General features: G+C 42.7%; 1 protein-coding gene across 1 annotated transcript; it reads right to left on the minus strand.

Moving 5' to 3' along the window:
* Window positions 1–605: 605 nt before the first annotated feature.
* LOC124127644 (putative uncharacterized protein DDB_G0282133) lies at window positions 606–9199 on the minus strand. The gene is made up of 6 exons (XM_048382747.1): window positions 8975–9199; window positions 8249–8451; window positions 7112–7154; window positions 6167–6937; window positions 3774–5629; window positions 606–3191 (listed from the first exon to the last, which is right to left on the minus strand). Exons 1-6 carry the CDS (start codon window positions 9174–9176, stop codon window positions 606–608), a joined length of 5661 nt encoding a protein of 1886 aa, XP_048238704.1. The 5' UTR covers window positions 9177–9199.
* Between the last annotated feature and the right edge of the window lie 2476 nt (window positions 9200–11675).

Genomic DNA, 11675 nt, shown 5'->3' on the forward strand with positions numbered 1-11675 from the left:
ACACTCAGCAATGTTCCAGCTATATGACGACGGTCTGTGTAAATAATCGAATCTGGACCAGACAATCCAGTGATTGACATCATGAGCATCCATCGCAATTGGGATACGATGACATGCATCAACCAAGTCAGCGAGCCTGACCACCCGATCACGTGAGTCGCCTCTTATGACAAGCATAGTCGCCTTTTTACGGCAAGCATGGGTTGCTGAAGACCTATTGTAACTAGGATCTACCTAGGCAGATATCTACACATATCTATAACAATTAACCACTGTACTAATGATTAAGTAAATAATATAATCTGTGGAATGAAGCAGGGGGGATGCCTGTGGTCGCCAAGTCAGAACTTTTCAATTTAAACCACAGTAACTGAAAGCATAAGCAATAATATATGACTTCATGGCATAATGACAAACAGTCAGCGACAACCTAACTTTAAACATTTCGGGTGACATACATGAGGTTTTCTGACCTGGGATGTCTACAGGGACATAGAATTAACAAGCAATTGTTAAACCTACAATGTTTCAGAGGTAGAAATATATGAGTTTGACAAGCACAATCTGAAACATATGGTTGATGACAAAACGTTTTATACCCAAGATCATGAGATTTCTGTTACCTCTCGTTCCTGTTCCAGATATGTCACGACCTTTTCAAGCATTTGAAGAAGTATCCCTGGTGACAACCTGAACCGGGCCTCCACCTCCTGTTGCAAAACAGTTGTCCCTTTCTTCATTTCTTCCCGTGCAGCCCGTAATCTGTCCGTATCACAGTAGTAAGAGTGGCCCCTGACCCCATGGCTGCTGGCAACATTATCAGTACGGTTGACTATGTACCCATTGCTGCTGGCAACATTATCAGTAGGGATGCCAATGGCCCCATGGCTACTGGCAACATTAACAGTAGGTTTGCCCCTGGCCCCTTGGCTCCTGGTAACATTATCAGTTGGGTTGCCTCTGACCCCTTGTCTGCTGGCAACATTATCAGTAGGGTTTCCCCTGTCCCCTTCGCTGCTGGTAACATTATCAGTAGGGTTTCCCTTGTCCTCTTCGCTGCTGTTAACATTATCAGTAGGGTTGCCCCTGTTTTCTTGGCTGCTTGTAACATTACCAGAAGGGTTGACATTGTCCCCTTGACTGCTGGCAACATTATCAGTAGGGTTGCCTCTGTCCCCTTGGCTGATGTTTACATTATCAGAAGGGTTGCCACTTTCCCCTTGGCTGATGGTAACATTATCAGTAGGGTTGCCCCCGTTCTCTTGACTGCTGGCAACATTATCAGTAGGGTTGACTCTGTCCTCTAGGCTGCTGGCAACATTATCAGCAGGGTTGCCCCTGTCTCCTTGGCTGCTGGTAACATTATCAGTAGAGTTGCCCCTGTCCTCTTCGCTGCTGGTAACATTATCAGTAGGGTTGCCCCTGTCCTCTTCGCTGCTGGTAACATTATCAGTAGGGTTGCCCCTGTCCTCTTCGCTGCTGGCAACATTATCAGCAGGGTTGCCCCTGTCTCCTTGGCTGCTGGTAACATTATCAGTAGGGTTTCCCCTGTCCTCTTCGCTGCTGGTAACATTATCAGTAGGGTTTCCCCTGTCCTCTTCGCTGCTGTTAACATTATCAGTAGGGTTGCCCCTGTTTTCTTGGCTGCTTGTAACATTACCAGAAGGGTTGACATTGTCCCCTTGACTGCTGGCAACATTATCAGTAGGGTTGCCTCTGTCCCCTTGGCTGATGGTAACATTATCAGAAGGGTTGCCACTTTCCCCTTTGCTGATGGTAACATTATCAGTAGGGTTGCCCCTGTTCTCTTGGCTGCTGGCAACATTATCAGTAGGGTTGACTCTGTCCTCTAGGCTGCTGGCAACATTATCAGTAGGGTTGCCCCTGTCTCCTTGGCTGCTGGTAACATTATCAGTAGGGTTGCCCCTGTCCTCTTCGCTGCTGGTAACATTATCAGTTGGGTTGCCTCTGACCCCTTGTCTGCTGGCAACATTATCAGTAGGGTTGCCCCTGTCCTCTTCGCTGCTGGTAACATTATCAGTTGGGTTGCCCCTGTCCCCTTGGCTGCTTTTAACATTGTCATTAGGGTTGACTCTGCTCTCTTGGCTGCTGGTAACATTTTCAGTAGGGTTGCCTCTGTTTTCTTGGCTGCTTGTAACATTACCAGAAGGGTTGACATTGTCCCCTTGACTGCTGGCAACATTATCAGTAGGGTTTCCTCTGTCCCCTTGGCTGATGGTAACATTATCAGAAGGGTTGCCACTTTCCCCTTCGCTGATGGTAACATTATCAGTAGGGTTGCCCCTGTTCTCTTGGCTGCTGGCAACATTTTCAGTAGGGTTGACTCTGCCCTCTTGGCTGCTGGTTACATTATCAGTAGGGTTGCCCCTGTTCTCTTCGCTGCTGGTAACATTATCAGTAGGGTTGACTCTGCCCCAATGACTGCTGGCAACTTTATCAGTAAGGTTTCCTCTGTCCCTTTGGCGGATGGTAACATTATCAGAAGGGCTGCCACTTTCCCCTTCGCTGATGGTAACATTATCAGTAGGGTTGCCCCTGTTCTCTTGGCTGCTGGTTACATTATCAGTAGGGTTGCCCCTGTTCTCTTCGCTGCTGGTAACATTATCAGTAGGGTTGACTCTGCCCCAATGGCTGGTGGCAACATTATCAGTAGGGTAGCCACTTATCCCTTCGCTGCTGGTAACATTATCAGTAGGCTTGCACCTGTTCTCTTGGCTGCTGGTTACATTATCAGTAGGGTTGCCCCTGTCCTCTTGGCTGCTGGTAACATTATCAGTAGGGTTGACTCTGCCCTCTTGGCTGCTGGTAAAATTATCACTAGGGTTGCCCCTGTACTCTTGGCTGCTGGCAACATTATCTTTAGGGTTGACTCTGTTCTCTTGGCTGCTGGTAACATTATCAGAAGGGTTGACTCTGTTTTCTTGGCTGCTGGTAACATTATCAGTAGGGTTGCCCCTGTTCTCTTGGCTGCTGGCAACATTATCTTTAGGGTTGACTCTGTTCTCTTGGCTGCTGGTAACATTATCAGTAGGGTTGACTCTGTTCTGTTGGCTGCTTGTAACATTATCAGTAGGGTTGACTCTGTTTTCTTGGCTGCTGGTAACATTATCAGTAGGGTTGACTCTTTTTACTTGGCTGCTGGCAACATTATCAGTAGGGTTGACTCTGTTCTGTTGGCTGCTGGCAACATTATCAGTAGGGTTGACTCTGTTTTCTTGGCTGCTTGTAACATTATTAGTAGGGTTGATTCTGCACTCTTGGCTGCTGGTAACATTATCAGTAGGGTTGACTCTGTTTTCTTGGCTGCTGGTAACATTATCAGTAGGGTTGCCCTTGTTCTCTTGGCTGCTGGCAACATTATCTTTAGGGTTGACTCTGTTCTCTTGGCTGCTGGTAACATTATCAGTAGGGTTGACTCTGTTCTGTTGGCTGCTTGTAACATTATCAGTAGGGTTGACTCTGTTTTCTTGGCTGCTGGTAACATTATCAGTAGGGTTGACTCTGTTCTGTTGCCTGCTGGTAACATTATCAGTAGGGTTGACTCTGTTTTCTTGGCTGCTGGTAACATTATCTGTAGGGTTGACTCTGTTCTGTTGGCTGCTTGTAACATTATCAGTAGGGTTGACTCTGTTTTCTTGGCTGCTGGTAACATTATCAGTAGGGTTGACTCTGTTCTGTTGGCTGCTGGTAACATTATCAGTAGGGTTGACTCTGTTTTCTTGGCTGCTGGTAACATTATCAGTAGGGTTGACTCTGTTCTGTTGGCTGCTTGTAACATTATCAGTAGGGTTGACTCTGTTTTCTTGGCTGCTGGTAACATTATCAGTAGGGTTGACTCTGTTCTGTTGGCTGCTTGTAACATTATCAGTAGGGTTGACTCTGTTTTCTTGGCTGCTGGTAACATTATCAGTAGGGTTGACTCTGTTTTCTTGGCTGCTGGCAACATTATCAGTAGGGTTGACTCTGTTTTCTTGGCTGCTGGTAACATTATCAGTAGGGTTGACTCTGTTCTGTTGGCTGCTGGCAACATTATCAGTAGGGTTGACTCTGTTCTCTTGGCTGCTGGCATCATTATCAGTAGGGTTGACTCTGTTTTCTTGGCTGCTTGTAACATTATTAGTAGGGTTGATTCTGCACTCTTGGCTGCTGGTAACATTATCAGTAGGGTTGCCCTTGTTCTCTTGGCTGCTGGCAACATTATCATTTGGGTTGACTCTGCCCCCTTGGCCTCTGGCAACATTATCGGTATTGTTTCCCCTGTCCTCTTGGCTGCTGGTAACATTATCAGTAGGGTTTCCCCTGTTCTCTTGGCTGTTGGTAACATTAACAGAAGGGTTGACATTGTGCCATTGGCTGCTGGCAGCATTATCAGTAGGGTTGCCCCTGTCCCCTTGGCTGATGGTAACATTATAAGTAGGGTTGGCACTGTCCAAGTCACTGATGGTAACATTATCAGTAGGGTTGCCCCTGTTCTCTAGGTTGTTGGCAACATAACCAGTAGGGTTGCCCCTGTTCTCTTGGCTGCTGGTAACATTATCAGAAGGGTTGCCCCTGTCCCCTGGGCTGCTGGTAACATTATCATTAGGGTTGACTCTGCCCTCTTGGCTGCTGTTAACATTATCAGTTGGGTTGCCTCTGACCCCTTGTCTGCTGGCAACATTATCAGTAGGGTTGCCCCTGTCCCCTTCGCTGCTGTTAACATTATCATTAGGGTTGACTCTGCTCTCTTGGCTGCTGGTAACATTATTAGTAGGGTTGCCCCTGTTCTCTTGGCTGCTGGTAACATTATCATTAGGGTTGACTCTGCTCTCTTGGCTGCTGGTAACATTATTAGTAGGGTTGCCCCAGTCCTCTTCGCTGCTGGTAACATTATCAGTTGGGTTGCCCCTGTTCTCTTGGCTGCTGGTAACATTATTAGTAGGGTTGCCACTGTCCTCTTCGCTGATGGTAACATTATCAGTTGGGTTGCCCCTGTCCCCTTGGCTGCTGGTAACATTATCATTAGGGTTGACTCTGCTCCCTTGGCTGCTGGTAACATTATCAGAAGGGTTGTCTCCGTCCGCTTCGCTGATGGTAACATTATCTGTAGGGTTGCCCCTGTCCTCTTGGCTGCTGGTAACATTATCATTAGGGTTGACTCTGCCCTCTAGGCTGCTGGTTACATTATCAGTTGGGTTGCCTCTGACCCCTTGTCTGCTAGTAACATTATCATTAGGGTTGACTCTGCTCCCTTGGCTGCTGGTAACATTATCAGAATGGTTGCCTCCGTCCGCTTCGCTGATGGTAACATTATCAGTAGGGTTGCCCCTGTCCTCTTGGCTGCTGGTAAACTTATCAGGAGGGTTGACTCTGTTTTCATGGCTGCTGGTAACATTATCATTAGGGTTGACTCTGTTTTCTTGGCTGCTGGTGACATTATCAGGAGGGTTGACTCTGTTCTCTTGGCTGCTGGCAACATTATCAGGAGGGTTGACTCTGTTCTCTTGGCTGCTGGCAACATTATCTTTAGGGTTGACTCTGTTCTCTTGGCTGCTGGTAACATTATGAGTAGGGTTGACTTTGTTTTCTTGGCTGCTGGTGACATTATCAGTAGGGTTGACTCTGTTTTCTTGGCTGGTGGCAACATTATCAGTAGTGTTGACTCTGTTCTGTTGGCTGCTGGTAACATTATCAGTAGGGTTGACTCTGTTTTCTTGGCTGCTGGTAACATTATCTTTAGGGTTGACTCTGTTTTCTTGGCTGCTGGTAACATTATCAGTAGGGTTGACTCTGCCCCAATGGCTGGTGGCAACATTATCAGTAGGGTAGCCACTGTCCCCTTCGCTGATGGCAACATTATCATTAGGGTTGCCCCTGTTCTCTTGGCTGCTGGCAACATTATCAGTATGGTTGACTCTGTTTTCTTGGCTGCTGGTAACATTATCAGTAGGGTAGCCACTGTCCCCTTCGCTGATGGTAACATTATCAGTAGGGTTGACTCTGTTTTCTTGGCTGCTGGTAACATTATCAGTAGGGATGCCCCTGTTCTCTTGGCTGCTAGCAATATTATGTTTAGGGTTGACTCTGTTCTCTTGGCTGCTGGTAACATTATCAGTAGGGTTGACTCTGTTTTCTTGGCTGCTGGTAACATTATCAGTAGGGTTGCCCCTGTTCTCTTGGCTGCTGGCAACATTATCTTTAGGGTAGACTCTGTTCTCTTGGCTGCTGGTAACATTATCAGTAGGGTTGACTCTGTTCTGTTGGCTGCTGGTAACATTATCAGTAGGGTTGACTTTGTTTTCTTGGCTGCTGGTAACATTATCAGTAGGGTTGAGTCTGTTCTCTTGGCTGGTGGCAACATCATCAGTAGGGTTGCCCCTGTCCTCTTGGCTGCTGGTAACATTATGAGTTGGGTTGCCTCTGACCCCTTGGCCTATGGCAACATTATCGGTATTGTTTCCCCTATCCTCTTGGCTGATAGTAACATTATCAGTGGGGTTGCCCCTGTTCTCTTGGCTGCTTGTAACATTATCAGTAGGGTTGCCCCTTTCCCCTTGGCTGCTGGCAACATTATCAGTAGGGTTGACTCTGTTTTCTTGGCTGCTGGTAACATTATCAGTAGGGTTGAGTCTGTTCTCTTGGCTGGTGGCAACATCATCAGTAGGGTTGCCCCTGTCCTCTTGGCTGCTGGTAACATTATGAGTTGGGTTGCCTCTGACCCCTTGGCCTATGGCAACATTATCGGTATTGTTTCCCCTATCCTCTTGGCTGATAGTAACATTATCAGTGGGGTTGCCCCTGTTCTCTTGGCTGCTTGTAACATTATCAGTAGGGTTGCCCCTGTCCCCTTGGCTGCTGGCAACATTATCAGTAGGGTAGAAACTGTCCCTGTGACTGCTGGCAACACACCCAGTTGAGATCCCTGTGTGCGCTATGACTGAAAGACAGTAGATGTATTATGTGTTGCGTATCATTACTGAATGATAAATTTATATCTCATTCAAAAGAAATCGGATCTGTTAGAACAGTGTGTTATAAAAATGTTTATTTTACTAAATTTGTCAGTACAGCTCTTTAAAGTGCGTACACGTGAATATCAAAGAACGTTTACCTTGGCCTCCAAACAGATGTACTGATCCCACGTCCGATGTCTGCTACAACATTAAACAAACTCCTCAATATTAAATTCAATCAATTCATGCGATGTATTGTGCCAGGTATAAAGACAGAGAGAAACACCAATTCCTGTTCCACTGTGATCGGGCCGAATCGAAACACAACCAAGGTGGATGCGAAGTGGAGAATATGTTCTCTCTGCAGTATCTACCCCAGAGCGGATTAACTTAATGTACTGAGTAGTAATGGTATTGATGTAAATTCATTGAAATTCTAGTGCATGATAATGTTTGCTAAAATGTATAATTGCGTAGTTGTGTATATTTTGTGCAATGGCGTTTATACATAAGTTTGTAATACTGTTCAGGATTATTAAAATGTTAGCTACAGTGTATAAATGGTTGAATGTAAGAACGAATGAATGATATGACCTGACATTTCATATACATTATCGTCATGAAGTTCATTAGTAACGTATACAACACCATGTTCATGTATATAAGTGCGCATTCAGAATATTCTAAATGTGGTTTGTTTATTTTTAAAAGCAGCGCTATATTCCTCCAGAGGAAGTGAAATAATCTACACCCCAGTGTCACCCACAGGGTACGAAACTTATCACTGTGCCATTAAAGTGCAATTGTGTTAGATACATAGTTTCTCGATCTCTAGCATTGAATTTGTTTAACGATCATCGCAATGTGTACGTTTGTATGAAGTATTTGCCTTGTGTTTGTCATATCAAGGAGTAATCGTTCTTGGAAGGTTGCCTCATTTAAAATGTGTTGATGACAATGTCATTATTTCTGTATAGTATTATTTATTGCGTATGTTTTCTGAGGAACGATATAAGAATTACTCCTTTTGTAATAGAATTGGTTTGTGATATTATTTTTTGTATTTACTCATATATGTGTATATATGTATCCTGAACTAGTATGTATTCCCTATACATGTGTTTCAGGGTGTTAATCTATCAATAGACAAAGGAATAAAGTCTCACACCCGTAGCCTGGTCTTCCTATATATCTAAACAATCCCGGTTACAAAAAGATGGCTAGTTTCGATGTGAGTCCAAACTGCCAAATCTTTGAAGAATATTTATCCTATTTGATTTGTGAATCTTACATACCTTAAAGTTATATTCTTTCACAAAGATATCTCCAAGGCTTTCAAATGTGGACTTGTTAACTTGTGTATCAAGATGTCCGGACGTCACAAAGAGTTTGTCCTTGTACTTGATGCCTGATGCACAAGCCGGAGTGAAGCCACGACCATACCGCTGTGACGTGGCGAAGGCAGTGAGGAGAATTATATCCCTACAAGGAGGTTGACCTAACATAAAGACATGAAAAAGAACCTTGGAGAGGGAAAAATGCTTAATAATATTCATATGATTTATTTGGCATCCTCTAGTAAGTGTACAGACTTTAAAAATTTGGCTTTCCTTAAGTGTCGTTCAGTAGTTGGATTGATGAAGATATAATGTTCCTTAGTTCTTACTGTGACAAGCCTTGATGTTGTAATACATTAATTGTTATCAATAAATTGTTTAGAAACCAGCCCCAAAGTGATGTTGCTTTGGTCGCTTCACATTCAAAAGGGAGGATGACATAATAAGCTTCAATGACACAATGGAATATTTAATCATTCTTTATATGTTTATTTAATATCACCTAATCTAACATTCATCGGATCAAGTAAGTCCACTGTTTACATCCAACAGAATAACGGAAAATGTTAAACAGACGAGAATGAGTTAAACTTTAACGCGGCATCGGAATTATTTCAGCCAGAAAACAATCAGTCAACATCTGCACTCGCTAACAGTACAATTTTCACTTATAGCAAATCTTACAGTTATGAAGGAAAGGTAGAACCACGCCATCAAATTCATCATTCGGTCTGCCTTGAGGCCGGAATATCACAATGATCGGCGGTGAAAGAGTCGGGGACAGTTCCTTGTTCAGTTCAACGTGGAGTGACAGCTGGTCTCTAAAAGACTTCTTGAGTTTGTCGTCATAACGCGTGCTGGGAAGAACATGAAGTGGCAGTGACATATCTGAAACAGATTGTAACAATCTTGACAAAGACATTTCTAAATATGTAAATATATTTATAGCATAAGAAATACATATTTTCATTTTCTTCACAAAATATAATTACAGAAACATATTTTTGTCGTAATTTCACGTATTTGGTTTTGATTAGTCTACGTATGACTACAATTCTAAGAAAGGCGTAAGCAGGTTAAAAAGTAATATGTGCAAGCATCCAGTGACTGAGTTTTGGAATCCAGATGAACACTGGTCAGAGTGTCAGTTCCAATCAAGAGATCCTGGGTTGTTAGTTGCTGATTCCTAAATTGAAACAATATGTTAACCCAGAAATCTGTAAGCAAACGAATGTCGTGTGAAATCAAGCAACAACCAACAAGTTGTGTGCAATCAACATATTAAAACATAATACAAAATTAACTAAGTTTACAAATCAAAACAAGCTGCTGCCCAGCTATTGCAATTGCAGTACATAATAAAGTGGTATCAAAATAGCCAATGGCAATACATAATAGGATGGTAGTGGTTTGTTTTTAAATAGTCAGTGATACTTGTACATTCAACCAGCGGCGACAACAGACAAGCTTCCGAGATGGGCCTAAGCATACAATCAGGGGTGATGAGTGATCTTCACAAGAAACCTGGTCTTGATGTAATGAAATGTGTGACGTTTTTTAGCTATTCGAAATTTGCACACAATGCCATTACCATTCTAGCGGCACTAGAACATTACAGAATATTCCACACCACCCAAGCATCTAAATATAGTAACTTCCTTAAAGCTGTTTACATTATACAGTACTACTTTCCTAACAACTGTCCAAAGGAAATGCAATAAGCTTCTACCGAGCCACAACAGAAACAAAGTAAAACTATTTAACAATTTCATTCACTGCCACATAACAGTGTTCAATCAACGTAGCTTTCCCGCATTTACAAGCTTACAGAAATGTGACAAAACTTATTCATTCTTGACCTCTTGTCATCAGAAATGCATTTTCATAAACATACATTGTACACCCTGTAAAACCCTTTATTTCATTAAAAAGAAGTCAGTAATATATGGAAACTATACTTTGAGCAGAATTAACATGTTATTGTGAATTTGTAATGGAAAGAAGCGAACGTATAATTTCGTCCATTTTGTTGGATGACGATGAGAGTTTATTATCAATGATTAGATGATAGATCAATGTGTCTTAAATAATAAAACCACTTCTTTCATCCCTGTGGGCAACACATGCATCCAAAGGCAACTATGTATGTGAAAAGCCTACAAACGTAATGATACCAAAGCTTTACATGAAAAAGATAGATGCTAGCTGCTTAGTTGAGAACAAAGTGTAAGCCAACGTAGATGGATTACAGATCAAGTATGATAAGGACAGATATGAATATGCCATCTATAGCTCGTACGTGAATCAGTGTTCAAATATGTAACTCACCAGCGTCAACAGTTTGAGCCAAGCACCTCCATCCAAACCTGCATTTGCGCTTGGGTTTGTCACAGCTGTCAGGTATGCTGGCTTGTAAGGCGGTCTACACAACCCAATCGGATGAGTCGTGTTGTAATACAATGCTCCTAGCAACCTGCGTCATTGAATGTGTGAACGTCAAGCTGACAGGACCTGTTATTCCTTGCAAGCCTTAAAGCAACGTAAGTTAACATATCTCATATGTATCTTCCTTCATCAGAGAAGTTTAAAAGGGAAGCCTTTCGTTTGGCAACTACTTATTACCACGACTTGTTTAATGATATAAAGGGTTTTACAGGGTGTACAATGTATGTTCATGAAAATGCATTTCTGATAGCAAGAGGTCAAGAATGAATACGTTTTGTAACATTTCTGTCAGCTTGAAATTGCAGGAAAGCTACTTTGATTGAACACTGTTATGTGGCAGTGATTGTTATTGTTAAATTGTTTTACTTTGTTTCTGTTGTGGCTCGTTAGAAGCTAACTGCATTTCTTTTGGACAGTTGTCAGGAAAGTAGTACTGTTTAATGTTAACAGTTTTAAGGAAGTTACTACATTAAGATGCTAGTGTGATGTGGAATATTCTGTAATGTTCTAGTGCCGCTAGAATGGTGATGGCACTTTATGCAAATTTCGAATAGCTAAAAACGTCACACATTTCATTACATCAAGACCAGGTTTCTTGTGAAGATCACTCATCACCCCTGATTGCATGCTTAGGCCCATCTCGGAAGCTTGACCACTGTCGCCGCTGGTTGAATGTGCAAAGTGTTTCTTAAGTCAACAGTCATAATCTATGAAGAAGGCTGCAGCCTAATATTGACTTCTTGTTTCATTTTGAAATATAATAATATTTGGCATAATTAGTTCTGTAATAGGAGATGGCAAGGCTCAATCTTCGTCCCTCTTACCGTTACGTAACATGATAGTTTCTTAAACGTTCTTTTCCAATAAAGGGAATAAAACAAACAAACAGCAGATATTGTTGGGCACAGGGTACTTAGTGGTGTGTATCGTATTGACATTA

Source organism: Haliotis rufescens, unplaced genomic scaffold, assembly GCF_023055435.1.
Source record: "Haliotis rufescens isolate VD_foot unplaced genomic scaffold, xgHalRufe1.0.p SCAF_41, whole genome shotgun sequence".
NCBI classification, from domain to species: Eukaryota; Metazoa; Mollusca; class Gastropoda; order Lepetellida; family Haliotidae; genus Haliotis; species Haliotis rufescens.